Genomic DNA, 21,389 nt, shown 5'->3' with positions numbered 1-21,389 from the left:
GAGCTCTCAAGCCGGGCACCACTCGCTGAGCCCTCGCCTACTAAACTTCCAAGTACGTCATTTATATAAATAAATACGATATAACAAGATCTCTAAACCTAACACATTAGGAATACTAGATCACTTTTAGCATCGGCGATTCTATCACACCATCCATGCCCTATCGTAATTTAGTAACATCTTGATCGCTATATCGAAATTTTGTCATAAATTACATCTTACGCCTTCGAAGAAACAAATCAACAAACGTCAATGCTATAATTATCACGTCAAAAATTCAAACAGAATTCATTGTTGGCTAAGGATGAAATTTTACGAAAGGGAAGCCGACACGAACTGTAGGTACTAATACTAATTATAATTAAATTTTAGCCCACTACGCTATAAATATTAATTATTCATTTTTAAATAATATCATTGATTTTTATAGTTTGCATATATTATATTACAAAGGTGAAGCCGGTAGGAATCTTCGCCATTGAAACATTTATATCTAACTATAAGCAAGTAATATTCGATCGCTGATGCTAAAACGTGTTTTCCGTCCTCGCAAAAACCTATTACAAATATCCTTAGACTTTCTGAATTCATTTGATTGAACACAACGAGTTTGTTCCATACAATTCCTTAATCGGAGATTAATGGAACTTAGTACTTTAATAATAGATGAACACTCCGCTCCGTCGAATTCAATAATCTTCACTTAATTCGGTAAAGTAATAAGTTTGCGGGTAAATAACAGAGATCTTGTTATGGCTTTATGTTCGTAATCCCGCTGGTACCTGCAACAAAATTAACTGGACACGAAATTAAATTCACTTTTCAAAGGATATTAAATGGAAAGCCGTTTAAAATATGCTATTTAGCAGTGGCGAAAGGTGTAAATTTTCGGAAAGGGAACCCGATACAACGTATAAGTACTAATGTGCATAAATGCGGTCTTCAAATCATTCTGATGATAATAAGATTCTACAGAAATTCTACATAAAGTGAAGCCGGCAGGAATCGGGCTATGTGGACCCTTCGCCACTGCTATTCAGCTTGTTTGAAAAACAATCCTGGCGTATTTCCAAAGGCGACACCCGCACAATGTAGATTCAAATCACGTATGCCCTATTTTTATCGCTTCCTCCCTTCCACTGTCATTGGTTTCGTGTGTTTTGTTCACAAGCATGTCTGTGTTATTTTTATATATTTTTATTGAATGTGGGTTTGAATGTTAGAGAACCTCCGACTTAAATTGTATGTTCTTTATCGATACTTAAAGCAATTCCAATTTAAATCGTATGTTGGTTTTAATTTATGTCACTGGTGATAAAAATAGTTTTGTGCCTCGATGAAAGATTTTTAAAAATAAAACATGGTTCAGATATTAAATATAAAAGTATTGTTACAGAGCTCTAACCGCCACCCACTTTAATCCAACGAGCGCGCATTAAGTCACGTGACGCAAATTGCGGCACACATTTGTAAATACAATGTCATTACTTTTATAAAGCACTCGAAAACGTCACGACTTAACTTTGGCTTCATATTAATATAATATTAAAAATAAGTTAAAAAATACTTTTTGCAAAATATAAATAAAATAAAAAACTAAAAAAAAAAAATAAAAAAAAATTAAGAATCGGAAAAAAAAAAACTTAGACCCCATTAAAAACAAGTGCTTACAATATTAAGCAAAAAAAAATAATAATAATAAATAAAAGAAACTTAAAAATCTTAGGAACAGCCTCTATTTCAACTTGTAATTAACATCTACCGCCGCATTATATACTTATTAACGATACGCAGTGCGACGGCCGGCTCAGTAGGTTATACACAATATCATATTATTTAAATTATTGTAATCTACCTTGTACACAACAATTATAAAAATATATTACTGTCAATGATAGTGATAATGATGCACGGAAAAACTCACTGATTTTATGATTGCATTAGTTAGAAGAATATGCTATGCAAGTTTTTAACAAATATGTAAAAAAAATAAATAAATTATAGTAGATAAACGGACCAGCCCAGTCGTATTTAACCTTTTTGTACGGACCACAAAAATTTCTCAATTATGGTGCTTCAAGCTACGATGTAAATTCAGTGTTGAAAGAAATTATTAAAATTTAATATTTTTTATTTTATTCATGAATATTGATAATTAATGAAAGATTTTATTTTAAAAGCTAATATACAGACCACGTGATCTTGGAAAGTTTCTTTGGCTTTAGTTATTTTTTTGAAATCGGATGAGCCACTTGCATAAGTACAGTCATAAAATATCAGTGTACAGATTAAAGCCCGTCACGCATGACTGTGCTTGCGGCAAAATTCGAAAACAACACGTTTTATTAACTCTGTTTATATTAAATATATCAAGCTGGTATGCCGCATCCGCATAACGCACAGAGATAAGCGTGTCATATAACATTTATTTAATTTGCACTAGCTTTTGCTCGCAACTTGGCCTGCCAGTGCTTTCTCTGAATAACATTTTAAGTAGAATACGCCGAGAAGTCATGTATACAATATTTAATTTATATGATGTGGATACAGTTCCCCCGTGACCATGAAGGCTGCAAAGTCTTCGAAACGTCGGGAGAAAAGTAAAATATTAAAACCGCGATAAAATTCGTAAAATAGTTTAATTTAAATTATATGATGTTTTCAGTGTTCATATAAGTGTTAACCAGACATTTGATGATTTCGTCCTAGTCGAATTTCGTCCACGGTGGCCACTCTCTACGGAGATCAGCCAGGTACGCAGGAGATATTATAGTGCATAAGTGTGTGCGCAATACACAGGTGCACTCTCTATTCTATCACTCTTATAATCCGGTGAGACTGTGATCTGGCATCACCGGAGAGAGATTTGGATACAATTTTACACAAATAGAAAATATTCAATAGTGTACTTTTTACTTCGGAAATTTACTTCCGTGGGAAATCTTTGCATTTCTGAAAGTTTTTTTTTTAAATTAAATGGCGCTGGCGTGATTTCGTATAAGATTATGAATCGCTACAGTAATTTAGGGGTTTTTGTAGTGGGAAGGGCTTTTTACGTGAGTATAGCCTCTAGCAAAACCTAATAATTCATATCAAGTCTCAAACAGACTTAACGCGTGTAGTCATCGCCTTTTCTCCTACAGGCCGCTATACGCTTAATCTAAGCGCCGTAAATCCTAAGTAATGAAGTTGTTAATAAGCCAGTGAGTTCAGTGTTGGGAAAACTTTTAATGACGGCACTAACAGGGGAGAGGGCACTCGGAGCGTGTCTTAGAGCTCGTGACGATTAGACTCTTTGCGACTGGCACCTTTATTGATAGCTAGATTTCGCTCTAGGCGTCAGAAAAGTAAAAGTGTGTTACCTATCTGTGCCAATATGTAAAAATTACCTAATATTTTGTGATTACCTTAAGTTTAAAGCGTGAAATGGAACTGCTTAATACCAATATAATACTAGTCCAAGAGCAGATCCTTATTATAATATGTGATCCTACAAAATCAAAAAGTGTATTCCACCTTCTGTTTTAATATTTTCTTAAACTTTAAAGTCTGTTTTTATCGCTGGTTTATATTCCAACTTTAGAAAAGGACCGATCTATCTGTGAATACCATAAAATCCGCATCAGTCACAAAGTGGTTATCGTTTGGTCGTAAAACCAAATGTAGTATTAGCATGAACCACACTTTGTAGTCATTGAAAATGACAATATTTTTCCGATTTAATCACTTTTTTAAAATTTTGTAATTATACACTTATTAATTGTAGATAGATATTCTAGCTTTGACTTTTCGGACGACAAAAGTCCGCCCCGTGACCATGAAGGCTGCAAAGCCTTCGAAACGTCGGTAGAAAATTAAAATGTAAAAACAGCGACAAAATCCGAAAAATAGTTAAATTTAAAAAGATATTTGTAAACCAATTATCCTTATTCTTGTGAGCACATAGTGTAATACTAACATTTATTTTCCTACGTAATCGAAAAAAACTTTCTTTATCCTTAATCTCATAAAGACATTTTCCATTTCAAAAGAACCGTTAATATATAACGAGATGAGAAATTCTAGAAATAGTTTTCTGATTGCGTTGACTTTTGAAAACTTATGCCAACTAAAGTAATTGCTTTATTTCTGATTATTCCTTAGAAACTTGCATATTAAACACGCTTGGTAAGTCTTGAAGTCTTCATATAGCTATTAATAGTCTGAATTTACCGACGTAATATCCAATTAGCATAAGGTAAAAAATCCTCGCTCTCTTTAATCTAGTGTTAACACATAATATGCGTTAGGGGTAGTCTTGGGTATCATTCCCAAATCGACAGCTAGCAGCTATTTATGAGTTATTCTATTACAATTTGCAAGTAGGTTCGTCAGGATTTGATATCAGGCAGGCAATGGTTCCAAAACTGCTGTGTTTCCACCCCACATTGGACCCTCCGAGACAACTCTTTTGCGCTCGGTCTTCATACCGAATGCACGTCCATGTATGAGGAATATTTATCACGACCACCGACCAGTGTATATACCTCATGGCTATAACTACATTTTGAGGCCTTTGAGCTCCCACGAATATTTCCGGGCCTTGTCCCCACCTTCCCATCTTAAGAGGTTTCCTCCTCTTTCCCCCACACTTCCTTCCTCAGATATCCCGTCTCAACCTCCTCCAGTGCCCGTCAGTCGTCAAGGGATTCCAGTATTCCATTCGCAGGCTTCCCCTAATGTTGGCTGTGGGGTCCGAAAAGGACGGTATAAAGTAAAATAAACTTCGAATTGTTGAAACATTTCCTACTTAAATGAAGGTAATATTTATGCATTAAATCTCTGTCTCTTACGCTAGATAATTTCAGAAACAAAGAGATGAAATACATACTAAATGCCTATATTTTAAGTATATTTAAAGAGGAAAATTTTAGGAAATACCTTTATTTTAAATATATATTTTTGCAATTTTAAAAGCTGTTTTAATACTTAATCCTTTGTGGAATATTTAATTAAGCCAGCAAGCATGTTAATTGCGTACAAAGAGAGTAATGCCTTTGATAGCTTTAGAAAGGATCCTTCAGCATAGTTCAGCTTACTTTAAACCGCTAAGAATATTTAGTAAGGCGAAGGTATTCATTTTAAACTGTATTTAATTGTTTAGTCTACGATATAGTATTACATATCAATGCGAAAGTTTGCTGAGATTTATAAATGTTAGAATTTTAGGTCATACAAAATGAAAGAACTGAGAAACTGCTTAATTTTTTAATTGGTTTTGTATGACGGTATGGGGATAGGCTATGTGAATTGCCTGCTTATTACGTGAGAAAAGTACAGTTTTTTTTATCCGTAGAAAAGTCATTCACCCCGGCAAAGGCTTGAACAACACTCCAACAATCAGACATCAATGCAGCTCCTATCTTGTAGTCTTTCTTTCTCGTTAAATTAATATCGATAAGATAAAAAAGGTATGAGGTCGGTTAACTAAATCATGCTATATTTTCTCACAGTCGATGCGTGAGCATTGCGTTGTCATTGCAACTGATGAATATTAATCTCAGATATTTATACAAAGACATATATGTATGTACTATGTGAATGTATTATACATGCCATCTTTAGATAATCGCCCATAGGTAGAGCTTCGAATAATTGAAAGAATACCTCATCCAGCAAGAAGCAAGGATGTAGCTCGTACGTATACGATACACTCTATATTTATGTATTTATAATGACACAAAAAAAAAAAACTTATAGCTATTGCAAAGAATGGTTGTATTTAAAATAACAGAAAAAAATCATCTGTTTTTGCATAATGATTAAAAACGTTTAACCAAAATTTCATCTACTCTTATAAATGTTCAAGGCACTCCAACATTCTGCCTGTCGAATGAGAAAAAAAATAAATCACGGAGCTAAATTCACGAGAACATAATAACGCAACGCGCACGAGAAATACTGCCGTTTTCATAATTATACAAAACAAAGGGCAAAGGAGTGGTAAAAAGGTCGCCGGCACAGAGCACTTAACCATGACAAGTTTATTGCTACTTACCTGAAAATCCTTAGTGTTTCTCAACATCTGCGACTCCTAAGGCTAGGCACAGATGAAACAAACGAGCGCGAGTAGACGTGAACGAATGTGTAAGGGCGATTTACGAACGGCGAGCAAGCGTGCGGTCCCGAGCCCCGAAAACCACTTTTTCACGTTCGCTCGCGCTCGTTCACTTGATCTGTATCCGGCATAAGCATACATAGAACGTTTTGTCTTTGAATTTATTTATGTAGAACGGTTTAAGAATAGCAAGCGTTTTGTTGTGCGTGTAACTAGGACTTACGAGGTCACTGTGGGGTTTGAATGTACTGTCTGCTTAAGGATACATTGTACTTATATCTTTTAGACTGCATCATAATACTTTTAAAAGTGGTAATAAGCTATGTAGTAATCGCTCGGTTATTCAGACCCAACCGCAGGTCCAGACTTAATACTAGTGGCGAAGGGTCTATACAACCCGATTCCTGTTGGTTTCCCTTTCATAATTTATGTAAAATCTAATTATTATTTTCTAATGATGAATATAGCCTGCGACTTGCAATGTTGTGTCGGATTCCCTTTTAAAAATGTTCACCCTTCGCAACTGCTTAATATTTAAATGTGCGTAGTTGCTTATAGTAATAACTTACCTTCATTTTGTTATCAGAGTGCGACCGCACATTCGTGAGCCGCGGCGGCGCGAGCAACGGAACGTTCCACGCGCCGGAGCTATTGAACCCGAACAACCAGAGCCGACAGTGCCTGTACACGTTCCTCGCGGCGCCGGGCCAGCGCGTGCTCGTCGAGTTCCGAACATTCGACCTGCGAGGCAAGCCGCCGGAGTAAGTATACCTCTTCAGTTCCACCACAGATTAGAAATCTTACTATATAGTTTGACGTTTAGCCGGAGTTGCTAAACTGAAGGCATTCGAAATTTAAACTTTCAAAATGGAGTTCAACGGAAACTGTAATGCCCCATCTTTGTAACAACAAATATAATATTTTATGGTAGGTATATTTAACTATACCATATAGTTCTGTTCTTACTAAAATCATGTATAAATCCTATAAGACTGATCTTCTATATTAGAATTTTTAAAAAAAATATAATATAAAATTTGTACTAAAATAAAAATAATATTATACAATTGTACAGGAATGCAAATTTACATTGTTAAATCCTAAATTTCGCCGCATAATAATACGTTTGTTACAGCGGGGCCGCGGTCGGAGAGCTTCCAACGTGAGTACACATTTTTCTTTCTAATCCGGATCTGTATATACAGCCGGGTATAAATTACCCGGGTAAAATATGTTTTTCCCCCGGCAGGTTATTATTCATGAATGAATGAGGCTCGGGTCAAGTATAGGTATATGGATGAGTATTGAGATATTTAATTATTTAGGTTGAATGCAATGTTAATAAACTTATATATAGGCTTTAGACAGAATTGAGATTATTTTTACAATCGTAATTAAATTTCTGTGGGTTTTATTTTACAAATAGATGAAAGTTTGTTTGCCAGGTTACTGATTTTCATAATTTAATTATTTCAGTATATTGCGACTCCGAATTTTGTATTACGAAAGGTTGCCTTCGTTTTATAACATAATTGATCTTAGTCCCCTCTGGTAGAACTAATCTCTGGAAAATACGATCTAAAACACACACAGATTTTTTCCTTGTATAGTTTTTAAGTTAATTTAATAGAACCTCTAAATATTCTCTCTGGACAATATCTTCTAATTATGATATCCTGGTATTTGCAATTTTCATTAAACACGAACAAATTGTTTATAAAACATTAAGTAGCCAAAGGATCTGATAAAATTAGCTTGTGATGTGGTTTTCCTTTGTGGAAACATCAAAAAGGAATTTAATTGCAATAGAGATGACCACAATTTATATTTTAAAGCTTTACTGTTTCGAGGGTCCTTAACAAAGCCATAGAGAAAATAAATTTGGGAAATAATTTACAGAATTATGTTAAAAGTTAATTAAAATGCCTGAAAATATTTTGGCATAAAAACACGTCATTTAAGGAAGATAAGGTAGTTATTATTTTTGGTGTTGAGTTAATATGATACCGAAGACTGAATTAACAGCCAACAGAGTACAACATCGTGGATTCGTTTTGGTAAAAAAATTGCAGAGTTTTTTACACTTCACTTAACATGTTATTCGTTTCTTGCTCTTTAACCCACTTCAACAGGGTCGCCGCTACACATTATCACGTATTTCGGAGTGATATGTTTATTTCCAGATGCTTGCACGAGCACATGGACATATACTCGGAGATGGCGTCGCTGGAGGCAGGCGAACTCGTGAACTCGGCGTTTGGCGGGCGGTACTGCGGTCCAATCCCGCCTCGACGGCGCGTGTCCCTCCACCGCGCCGTCGCGCTATCCTTCTTTACCGACAAGACGTACACACCACCAACCCTGTTCACTGGCACATACCGCTTCATCAACTCTTGTGAGTAAATTCACCTTTTTCAAAAATGTTACTTTACTAGTGGTCTCTCATATGTGAGAGTCCGCCTGCCAATTTCTATTTCTGCCGCCTGTCTAGTCACTGTTGTGTTCCGGTTTGAAGGCCATTGTAGTCAGTGCAACTAATGGACATAATGAGACTTAACATCTCATGTCTCAGGATAGCGAGCGCGGTGGAATACCATACAATACTTTGTAATTTTAAGTGTGGGATGGTGTTTCTATTGTTTATGAGCGGTCGTATCGCTTACCATCAGCCGAACGGCGGGCTCTCTCGTCATTCAAAGAAAATGTAAATAACAGACTGGTGTAATTGTGTCGATTGGGGATAACAGCTTATCGTCAGTCGACTCTGAATCCATCTGAATTCTACTCTTTTTACCATCAGGTGTATTGGGTTTTTACCGCATCCGTGTAAAAATAATCAAAGAGACTAGTATAATTGTGTCTACTGGCGAGAGAATTAATCATCTCCCTTCAAAACGATATTCTATCTGGATAATTACACTAATTTCATTCAGTGTGCAGTGGAGATATTTTTTGCCGTTTAAAATAACAATTGGCCAACCAGTTTCCTTTGTAGTGGTGTAAAGGCAGACACCGCTGTAGAGGAACAGATGGTTACGTTCCTCTATGGAAGGGGAAGATTCCCAGTCAGGCAGATGTTGCGCCTGACCGGCCGCGGCCCCTCCGACGGTTACTATTCGGAGATGGTATATATGCAACGCGTCGCTCAAATTGTGCAAGCGTGATTCAGGATCGACGTCGCCATCTATCGTGATTGCTGTGTGATATTACTGTAGTTGCGTCACTGCATCGATCCTCTTGCAGTTCCGGCGATGTTGACAAGATGGCGGTGTATGCATCGATTGTACCGCCACACCTTCATAAGATTGTCAAATAAATCGCCGGCACGATACCGAGCTTTGAACACAGGAGTTTTTTCACAAAACATTGTTTTTATAGGCGCGTAAAATGTCATTCAGATGTTTAGTGTAATATGGACCTTATGACAAAAATACGGATCCTTTAACTAACAAATAGCCGTCCGAATACTACTAAGTCCGATAAATTTGTTAAACATATACCAACTTTTACAATTCATTCTTCAACCAGTCACTCGCTAAGGTCGTAACTCATCCAACTTGCACACGATCTGTTTGCGAAACATTGGTTCCCAAGTTGTAGCGTGTCATGCATAGTCTGTGGCGGGAAGTTTGTCCGATGGGCCATGTATTTGAACCAACTATTAAATGGAACTTTGGTCTAAAATAATTTCAGACAACTAGGCCATAGGTCGCCACATGTTTAAGTGTTAACTTTGAGCGTGTAGAGAAACTGTTACAAGATGTTTCGGAACTGTTAATAATGTTGGGTTACAGATGTAAACAACATTGAGTCCACCAAAATCTATGTATTTGCGTATTACATATTATAATAACCGTACATATGTTTACATAAGTATTAAACATATAATAAGAGTATTAACAATGTTTGTTGTACGGAGACCATGGCGGAAGAACAGCCTTAGTTATAAAAATTTCGCAAAGCTATGCTTAGTTAAAACACAAATTAAGTCAAATACTGCCATCTTGCCCTTTAATAAGGTTTAAACTAGGAAACCGGTGATGATGTTGACAGCTATTTAAGCAATTCTTAATCACCTCTTAGCGCTAAAACAAGTTTATAAGTAAGAGTGGTGGTAGTGTGCCGCGTGGTTCGCACGCTAACTGCTCGAGCCCACACTGAGTGCCAAAGTTCGCGCTGCGTAGGCTAGGGCGCTTAATTCAATTAAGCGGGTGATTGCCAAAATAACTTTTGACTGGTACAGGTATATTTTATGATGGTGTTGAAAAGAAATATTAGGAGTTTAAAGTTTTTAATAGAATTTTAAACGTTAAAAATGGCAGGAACGTAGAACTAGTGGTCCGTTCTAAGCAACGTAGATATACAATTAAAGCTTAAAGCATGTTATTTACAACTTTGTACTCATTAATGATCGACGTGGCGTCTTTCTCTGCCACTCGCTACCAGAGGACGGGATAATTTATTCGAAGAATATAAATTTTTTGTTGAACATTCTTATACACATGAATGAGACGTGATTAGGCCGAAGAGTTTGACCCACCGACTCAACTTTCGAAGTAGATTTAGAGACTAATCCAGATAAACGAGTAACAATAAATCTTACAACTTTTAATAAACGCAAAATATTAACGCATTTCTCAACAAAGCTGCCACTAAAGTCTAAGTCAAATTACATCGGCTGACACTAAATTGCTCAAAGGGCTTGATATAAGAAAGAATATAAAAAGAAAACGGCAGCCGAAACAGAAAAGAATAATAAAGATAAGTAATGATAGTAGAAAGTTGTTTACGCGCCTGCAGGAAGGGAGCTGGGATCAATTTTGATTTACGGCGGGCAAATGTCAAAACTATTCCGTGACGTGTGTGTTTTATTGAGATGAAGATATCAGAAAATATTTTAGGAAGTAAAGCAAAATTAATGTTATGTCTGTAGGTTTGACAATTACCGGTACCTTAAACAATGTATGATTCTGAGATGAGACTTCGTTAAGCGTTTATGATACTCAATATAATTCAAGTGTACTTAGGATTTGCAAAATTAAAAAAGCGGCGATAGCCTAGTTAGGCGTGGAACGGACCACCGAGTGAAATATACGCTTCAAAACCCAAAGATACGCAGCTCTGACTTTTTTAAGTTATGTGAATATTCTTTGTGAATATCGCTTGTTTTAACGGGAAAGAAAACATCGTGAAGAAACCTGTATAGCTAAGAAGTTCAATATAAGAATTTCGAGGATATGTGAAGTCTGCCAATCCGCACTAGGTCAGCGTGGTGGAGGGTGGTGGTTTCAACAGGCCGGCAGGGGTAACCATCGCTCGTCAATCGATATTCTATTGGACCCCACTCAACCATCAGGTAAAAAGGTGTCACTTTGCTATATTGTATAAAAAAACAATACGATCACTAAATTGTTACTACTACCTACTACCTGAGCCGAGCTTCAATAAACTTATTGTCATCGAATTTGATTTATTCTCAAGAATCCTCAAGCTCTGACTCCCGTAACGAGTTCTACAAAGAGCAAATAAATTGAACACAGTAAACAAGAAGCAATATCGATTTGTTCCATCTGAGAGATGAGCTAGTAATTTCGGAGTTAACACAGTACTTGTGTCGACGTGCGGTGTGTAAATTAATTACGGAGCAATCAACGCATTTGGATACAGTTGTGAAGGAGTTTGGAAGAGATCGGTTGATTATCAAGAGATATTCGTGATGTTATATAGTTTGTATTTAATTCATTATTTTAAGTCAGTGGTGTGTGTATTCTACCTATTGTATTTATTGGAGTACAACAGTCATTGTAGCTTTTGAGCATTGAGAGAATAAAATTATAAAATAGACTTTACTTGAATGTGTTGTGCTTGTCTTTAAGCGGTAATACTCTTGTGATAATTATTCTATATGTAATAATCGACACACTTCAGACCAATTTGTAGACTATGTACCACAATGTGATGTAAAGGCAATTTTTTCGATATCTATAATTTGTTATCACTTTATTAGCGGCGATAATTGGGTGTGGAGCGACCTAGTTGGGTGTGGAACGGACTGCCAAGACGAATGTCCACAGGTTCAAATCCCAAGGGCACACACCTCTGTGTTTTCTAAATAAATTATGTGTGTATTTTTTGGGAATTATCGCTTGATTTAACGGTGAAGGAAAACATCGTGAGGAAACCTGCATACCTGAGAAGTTCTCTATAGGAATTTTGAAGGTGTGTGAAGTCTACCAATCTACACTAGGCCAGCGTGGTGGACTAAGACCTAATCCCTCTCAGTAGTAGAGGAGGCCTGTGCCCAGCAGTGGAACAGTATATATACAGGGCTTGATGATGATGATGATGTGATAATTTGTTAATGTTTCCCCAGCGGAGTTCGAAGTCGGGACACCAGTGCCGAACTCATTGTGCTCCTTCGTCATCGAAGCGAGCAAGCGCAAGACGGGCCTGCTGCTGTCTCCGACGTACCCGGGAATCTACCCCAAAGACATCACGTGCAACTATTTATTCACCGGACAGCGCGGGCAGCGGATCCGCCTCGAGTTCAGGGACTTCGACCTGTTTTTCGGCGGACCTCAGTATGTTATTTAATTAAATTTTCCACACATACACTCACGCATTGAATCTCCGATGGGGTAGGCCGACGCGTTACTGGTACCCACTTTCCGTCGTGTGTATTCCGTCCCTTAATTTGATAGGGGTACATCATATCAGGCTGAAACTCCGGGCTGATACTGAGTGGGAAAACCCAATATCACTTTGCCCGACTCAGAGACCGAACCGAGACTTCAGCACTGCAGTCGAACGCCACCGAAGCAGTTAATGTTCCATAGGTATTAAATGATTGTATCATGTACTTGCCTGATGGTGAATTAACAGTATGTACTACACATACTTTTTGGATCAAAGCACTACAAGTCACAATACTGCGGTCATCTTATAAACTGCTGATTGACGAAAACTATAGACTAAGGAATTGTACATGGCCAAACAAACTTGCATATACAAAACTCTCACTTATTTAACAATTAAATTATAATTATAAATGTTAAGAGCTTTTCTTATCCTATATCCTCGCTTAACCGCGCCGTACATACATAAGTATTAAATTGGCTACTTTGTCTGCAGCTGCCCATTCGACTGGGTGCGCGTGTACGACGGGCCAGACAACTCGTCGGCCGTTATCGGCACGTACTGCGGCCAGCAGCGCAATCTGGTGCTCTACTCCAGCGACGAGAGGCTCCTGGTGACGTTCTACACGCTGCCGAGGGCGGCCAGCACGCAGAACCGCGGGTTTAAGGGGATCTTCGAATTCTCTGAGAGTTTTGTTAAGTTAGGTGAGTGTGGAGGTGACAGGAAATGTAATAACGCGATCTAGCGGCAAATAATGGAACTATCGATAATTACGTGTGTGGTTAATTGCAATTATATATTATGTAAAATTGTTTTCAGATTTTATAAGTAAACACGACGCCGAGCACATTAGGGGCTCAGAGTGCGACCAAAAGATTCTAAGTAAAAAGGAATCCACTGGTTTCGTGTACCATCCAAATTATCCATTCCCCTATATACAAAAAGTTGTTTGTAGGTATGTATGATTGCATTAGTTTATTCTTAACACTATAAATGGAACATTTCGTAAAAATCATTTTGGTTTTAGATATTTTATATACGGTATGCAAGATCATCAAAACCTGGAACGAGTGCGGTTAGAGTTCCAGAACTTTTCTATACCAAAAGGCGAACTTTCGAAACCTGAGTAAGTGCATCATTTTGACGAAATTATTAACATAATTTTACACTTTTAGTTCAAACGTAACACAACTGGTGATATGAAAAAATATATTAATTACGAAATGCTTAATCTCTATCAAAGTTTATACTATTCAAACCCTCATTGCTTGAGCTATTATAGCGGATATTTTACCAGGCGATGCGTAAAATGGTCGCCATTCAGTCGAATGCAAACCAGAACAACTAAATCCTCAAAGAACGAAAGATTTAAAGTCCTCTATAAAAAATACACAGCTTATTTAAATAGAGAGTACCGACACAATACGTAACTCTGTGGCCCACAGCACAGCCTGCCCCGACGGATACCTGAAGGTGTACCTGCGCGGGCAGGAGGCGACCGACTCGTACGACAAGCATGACGCGGAGCTGTGCGGCGAGGGCGCCGGCACCTTCCCGCCGCCGCTCGTCTCCGACGGGCCCAGACTCGTCATGGTCTTCAGCTCGGGAGAGCTGCAGGGCAGGGGGTTCAAGGCCAAGTATACTTTCGAGACTGGTGAGTGAAAGTTAGAGCGCCATCTAGTATTCGTTGTTTGAATTAGCTATGGGATCATAGATGGCGCTAGTAAGTAAAGATATGACGTAGGAGCCGTTCAAGTATTACGTAACGCAATTTTTGAAGATTTTTGACACCCCCACTTCCCCATGTAACGCGCCGTAACGTTCTCCTGTACGCCCCCGCCCCTCCAAAAGTTATCTAACTCTAAAGTGACAATTATTTTGGAATAGTCACTATTATTTTACGCAAAATACCGGAAAGTCGCTAAAATACCTTTGTTATTGTTTTAAAATAAAAAAAAACAATGTTACCCCTGTAATGCATCGTATCGTTTTACAAGGAAAAATTGCGTTACGTAATATTTGAACGGCCCCTTATGAGGACTACGTTGATAAAGATTTGGGTCTGTTGTAATATATTTTTACAGTGGTAGAGATATTTTTTTATATATTGATCGATTATTGATGATGTTCCAGAATACCGAGTACCCGGTACCGCGGCGCCGGGCGGCGAATGCGCGTTCACATACCGCTCCGAGTCGAAGAAGCGCGGCGAGTTCAACTCTCCCCGCTACCCCTCCAACTACCCCTCGCACACCAACTGCACGTACATGCTGGACGCGACACCCAACGAGCAGGTCACTGTCGTCTTCGATCATTTTAAAGTCAAGGCTGATGCGTGGAACGCTACTGCAGGACTGTATGGGTAAGTAGTCTGATGTTTTAAGGAGTTTTTAGATCAAAATTATAGGATAGGATACGTACCGCAGTATATGGAAGTGGTTTAAAAATGCCTACTTCGTTGTGAGATCGACTTTAATGTTAAAACAATAAGATGTAGGGTAATTTACCTTCTTTAAAAAAATATGAAAATGACTCTACATGAATATGTCTCTTATTCGTCATCCCTATTCAAAGATAGAATCAATCACATCAAGATATTAAGATAGGTATACGTTTTTTAGTGTATATTAAAAACATGAAAGATCCTGATCTTGTAACTAATTTCCACAAAATTATAGACTCAAAAAAATATTAAACAAGTGATTGGAGATGTAACCCTATATTTACCGTTTAGAGTTTGCTGCATTCGTATTTAGACTAATGGAAGACTAGTGTAGAGACGAGAAAGGTTTTGGTTTCGTTCTGGTTTGAATGTGCGGTGTGGTGCAGCGGCACGACGTGCAGCGAGGACTGGGTGGAGGCGTGGTGGGTGGGGCGCGAGGGCTCGCGCGTGCCGCTGGGGCGCTGGTGCGGCGCGGCGGCGCCCGGCCCGCTGCACTCGCCGCGCGGCGCGCTCGGCCTGCTCGTCGCGCTGCACACCGACGGCGACGCCGTGGCCTCCGGGTTCAAGGCCAGATATGTCTTCGAGGTTCGTGTAACTTACCACTCATGTACTACTTCTTATGTATCTTTAAAGGGTTCCGTGAAACTGGTGAATGAATTGTAAAGTAACAAGCTTATCTAGTCCGATATGGTGTAATAACATTATTTTTTAAATCAAGCATGAGTTATGCGTATTCCAACAAGATAGATGTTTAGCCAGTGAATGATTCTACCTCTTTATTATTCGTAAATACAGGTAGGATAGACAGAAATAAGTACACATAAATAACATTCCTGCATTAAGTTCTTCGATTCTCAAATCTTAAAACTTTATTATCAAACATAAATCTCAACTACAAATAAAACCTTCTTCTGTTCTGAAGTCAGTTTAAATACCAATACGTGCCCTAGCCCGCGAAGTCGATATTCGGCGACTGCGGCGGCAACATGTCAGGCGCGGAGTGGGGCGTGATCACGTCGCCGCGGTTCCCGCTCACGTACGAGCCGCCGTCGCGCAGCGCCGCCTCGCGCGTCTGCAACTGGTTCGTCACGGCGCGGCCCGGGAAGCGACTGCTGCTCAACTTCCAGCACTTTGCTGTCGAAGGACATCTTACAGGTACTACTCTACTCTGATATTATTAAAACTTACGCGAGACATATTAAATTAGTCGAAAACAACACGGTTTTATTCTCGTTAACCCTTGACGGGTTTACGTGAGTAAAACCGCGACGCGACGTCCTCTTAGCATTCGCTCCTGAGGATGTCCTACTTGGTCGAAACTGGTCGGCGATTCCGCCTACTTTGTTACGTGAGTAAAACTGTGTCGTTTTCGACTAATTTGCTCTAGTCTGGTTGATTGGTGTACTAAGCAGAGCTGTATTGGCTTCTCTTATAAAGCAAAGAGAAATATAGCACGCTCTACGTAGAGCATGAATACTTTTGAAAAATTGACATTTGTAATTCAAAGTAGGTATAAATAGTCGTAACTGTTCGCCGAAAGGGTAAAGGAGATTTCTATTTAGTAACTTTATTATATCTTTCACTCTTGATTGGTTAATGATCCTATTACGCTGTTTCATTAATAATTGGTCGATGACTATTATCTCATGTGTAAGAAACATGTACCATGGTGATAATTTTGGAATCCAAAACGTGATATTAACTAGACCTTCTCAACCCCTACGAACAATGCCGAAGAAAGATATGCTAATTTGACCCCTCACCCATAGACATAGAGTTGTTAATGTGTAATTGTGTTACAGAGCGTGGTTGCGGCGCGGCGGTAGTGCGGCTGTGGTACGAGAGCCCCGGCCCGCCGCTCGAGCTGTGCGGCGAGAAGGCGCCCACCGACCGCTGGCAGTACCTCTCCTCCTCCAACTCCATTAGGCTCTCGTGAGTGTTCACTACACGTGCTACAGTGGCGCAGGGTCCATGTAGCCCGATGGTTATGGTTATGGTTATGGTTATGGTTATGGTTATGGGCTCCTTTTTTCGCACTTAGCCCGTAAAGTAGTCGGGCCATTGTGCGTGACCATGTGACCCGTTATGCCGGCTTTCCTTTAGTAATTCATGTGAAATCTTTTTATCATTAGATTGTTTATGGATCGCATTTATGTATATTATCTATATGTTGTGTGGGGTTCCCTTTCGAAACATTTCACCCTTCGCCCTTACTGTGCTAGTTCCATCAAGTCGATGGTTTTTGTTAAAGGTAGTTGCTTATTCTCGTGAGTATTTATTACAGAACTCTACTAGCTCCATAAAGTTGAAATAATAACGGTTAAGATAGAGTCGCTTGGTAGGTGGGTAAAGTACTTTGAGTTCGCCAGATGTCGCTAGGAGTAGAATCGATTGACCACATTGACGCTCTTTTTGACTGAGTATTAAAGAAAATTGATATTCAAAATAGTTACAGACTAAATAAAGTTTGTGAAAAGGAAACGTAGAAATTGTTTAACGATTTTGGGTGCAATTTAACACATGAATAGATCATGTCTTAGATTAACATATAGGCTTTTTATTTCGATAATTTTCTCCCGTAGACAGTGCTAGAATTTTAATTAGATTTTTTAAATAGGTGATGCTGGTATCCTGCTCACACTGCTATGAACATTTGCAGTGATTTAGGAACTTTTGTAGCTTTTTTTTTTCTCGCGGGCAAAGTCGATCGCAACACCTAGTTGTATGTCATATTAGAATGTTTGAGTATTACACTAAAATATTGCAGGTTCATAATAGCGGACAAGTCAGTGGGCGGGCCGGGGTGGCGCGCCATCTGGACGGAGGTGACGGTGCCGGAGTCGGGCGCGTGCGCGGGCGCGCCGGAGGGCGGCGGCGCGGCGGAGTGCGCGGGCGCGTGCCTGCCGCGCGCCGCCGCCTGCTCCGGCCTGCCGCACTGCGCGCTCATGCCCACCCGGCCGCCCGCACACTGTTAGTACGCACGCACACCGACGCCACTGCGGGTCGCCTTTATACAAAACAAACACAAACACATCATTTAGTCCCGAAGGGGTGGGCAGAGCCAACGCATCCACTTTTCGCCTTATTGATCACTTCCACGCGAAAGGGGCGAGCATATCGCCATATCGGGCAAAAATTTCAGACCAGAAAACCCAATATCAACTTTGCCAAACTCTTATACACAAATTAATTAAAATATCTCATGTAGATAGGTGGAAGTGTGAAACACTTATAACCATAAAATAATACCAAAGAGTTTGCCATTCATTAAACCTCTACATAGGTTATATTCTGTGGTCACGATTTTATTGTAGTGATGTCTATTATATTAAATATTCAATTTTCATTCACCTAAAATAATATATAGCTAATGAATACATAATATAATATATATAATAATAATATGAGTCCTATATTATATACTGTCCCACTGTCGGGCACGGGCCTCCTCTACTACTGAGAGGGATTAGGCCTTAGTCCACCACGCTGGCCTAGTGCGGATTGGTAGACTTCACACTCACGAAATTCCTATACAGAGTTTCTCAATACATCATATTATTCAATTACTATAAATATAAACAGTTAACTTCCTTTCTTTAAAACCATTTCACTCAATATAAAGGCGATCCCTGATATAATAACATTATCCAATTCCAGTTTCTTCATAAAGAGTTCACATAAGTATTTACGATTTATCTCTTAGCGTAATCGATAAGGAACATAAATGATATTTAGTCGATTTGGTAACTAGCAAGTGTTGTATCGATTAATGTGTTTAAATTTTTCGAAATTATTTAACATATCAAATGTGTCATAGATATACCAATATTCTAACTAAAACACATCAATATACAATTTTAAACATTTACCAAGGCTAACCATAGACAAAATCGTATTTTTTCTAAATTTTTAATTTAAAAATTCTCACTGTATTATATACAATTGGCACCGCACTTTACTTACGATTGTATTACACCTTGCATTTTGTCGTTGCATAAGAGAATATAATAATGGTATATTATAAAATTAACAATATAATAAAGTAGATTGTTCAGTACACGTATACGGGGAAAGCAGTACTTGTAGCGAAATATTTCCGTTTCCGGCTTTATGCGACTCTATTAACTCTATATTAATCTATGGATAATAAAATCGTAGTGTAAGAAAATACTTTAAGATTCGATATGTAATATAATTACTAAAATTAGAGGCGAAGATTACGCTGTGCGAGTTGTAAAATTGAATATTTTATGCTAAATTAATCAATGTAAAAATTCTATATGAAAAACAGAGATAATATATTTTATTCGTCTAGTCTGGATTAATGATGAATGCAAAAGTGAATAGTCTTATAAAAATATATATGTAAAATAAACCCGTAGGGCAAAATATTTTTACAGTAGTATATGCATTTTGGCCAAGAATTCGCCGCTGAGGAAATTATAACAAACATTGGTTTATGGGCCTTTATTCCATAGCCTATTCTTTTGGCATAAAAAAAAATATACAGGAATTCTATATTTGAATTATTATGATTCTTTATTTAAATATAATGTAAGCTATGATTTACCGTTATTGCATATTTTTAACCGACTTCAAATAAGGAGGTTTCCAATTCGTCTGAACATTATAATGCTACGATTTTCTAAATAACGCTGTTAAAATTGCTTTGGTTACAGCCCCTACAAGCGCTGCTTACTCCTGCTTTAATCTTCTATATCGTTGTAAATTGTATTCTAAACACAGTAGAACTAACAAACAACTAAACTATGCGTGGTTCCAACCACTGTACTCCGTCAGTATACGATGGGTCAATGCAATGTTTGTCTCGGAGGATGTATTAGGTGTTAGTCTCGATTCAATTATATATTTGTTGATATTAGCGGAATATATTGAATATGTTGCAAGAAACGTGAGTTTTTATTTCACATCCGAGTCCCCAGTTTAGTCTCTTCTATGTACTAAATGTTTTCATCATTTCTGCATTCATGTCTTTATGTCATTATTTCTAAATACTGTGATGACTCAGGATAGTGATTTCGTATGTTGATGTCATTGGATGTTTATAGTTCGGTTTTTGATCGCGAACGAACGTTGTTTAGCGCAGTTATATCCGATGGGACGAAATTTGCATTGAGTCATCGCACTATGGGGCCCGGGGACTATGCATTCGCATGCGTTTTCTGAAGGGATTTCATTAGTACTATGAATAATTATAAAATATATTTAACGGAATATGCGAATTTAGATGTTTTTTATTTCGTATATATTGTTATTGGGTTCTGTTTTGGTTCCTTCGGAAAGCGCTTATGCATTATATAAAGTGGGTCTGACCCTGCACGGTGAGTGTACCTCTGCCACAAAACACAACGGCTACAGAATGTTGCCAGCGCGACTCCTGCCAGTATGAAATTACATTAGAAACATTTTATGGTTGAGATTTACCCTTCTGTCTTCTCTAAAGTGGGCTGAACGTATAAACTTTAAAAATGTTGGAAAAAATATATAATTATTATTAACTGTATAAGATCTTTTGAAGGGGACATAAAATATGCCGGGTTATAGTTAATTTTAACATTTTTATTTTTCTTTCTTATTTGTAGGAAGTGAACTTTTTATACACAAATTTAAAATAATGAAATTCTATTACAGAATATGTTTAAGCAGCAATTGTCATATTTTTATTTTCCTTGCTTGCGTTTATTCACGTACAAAACCTTGGTGTTCTTATTTATAAAATAAAATATAAAAAAATGAATAACATTCCAAAAAAGAAGACGGAAGTATTAACAAGAACGTAGTTGTCAAAATGGCACTGTGAGTCGCGCTGTGGCGCTGTGGTTGGTCGTGGCGCGTGGCGCGGGTGTGGCGGAGCGCGCGTGGCGTGACGCGTGGCGCGCGGGTTGCAGGCGGCGCGGCGGCGGCGCGCGCGCTGCAGCACGCCGGGTTGTTCGCGCTCGCGCTCGTGCTCGCCGCCCCGCGCTAACCACGTGAGTGCGCGCCTTCACCCGAGCCCCGCCACCTCCTCTACTATAATCATTAGTCGTGTCTACATCAGCCTCGGTTGCTCAGCTGCGTCACTCGCGCTACACCGTGCGCTCGGGATGGACACGGCTTCACACGCTTTCACCCTGCCTAGATATAGCTAGCCATTTTCAAAATGTTTTATAAAGACATTGAAATGTATGTTCATCAACACAAATTTTGAAAATG

General features: G+C 38.5%; 1 protein-coding gene across 1 annotated transcript; it reads left to right on the top strand.

Moving 5' to 3' along the window:
- The first annotated feature begins 6 nt into the window (after positions 1-6).
- Positions 7-20,087, top strand: LOC115440185 (CUB domain-containing protein 2). The gene is made up of 14 exons (XM_037441045.1): positions 7-52; positions 6,684-6,858; positions 7,233-7,259; positions 8,281-8,492; positions 12,471-12,678; positions 13,229-13,437; positions 13,553-13,688; positions 13,761-13,859; positions 14,179-14,387; positions 14,867-15,095; positions 15,563-15,761; positions 16,127-16,331; positions 16,979-17,108; positions 17,944-20,087. The coding sequence occupies exons 4-14, from the start codon at positions 8,297-8,299 to the stop codon at positions 18,149-18,151; spliced, it is 2,028 nt and encodes a 675-aa protein (XP_037296942.1). The 5' UTR covers positions 7-52; positions 6,684-6,858; positions 7,233-7,259; positions 8,281-8,296; the 3' UTR covers positions 18,152-20,087.
- The last annotated feature ends 1,302 nt before the right edge of the window (positions 20,088-21,389 follow it).

This window comes from Manduca sexta, chromosome 21, assembly GCF_014839805.1.
Source record: "Manduca sexta isolate Smith_Timp_Sample1 chromosome 21, JHU_Msex_v1.0, whole genome shotgun sequence".
NCBI lineage: Eukaryota > Metazoa > Arthropoda > Insecta > Lepidoptera > Sphingidae > Manduca > Manduca sexta.
This window is presented reverse-complemented; position numbering and strand designations above follow the sequence as displayed.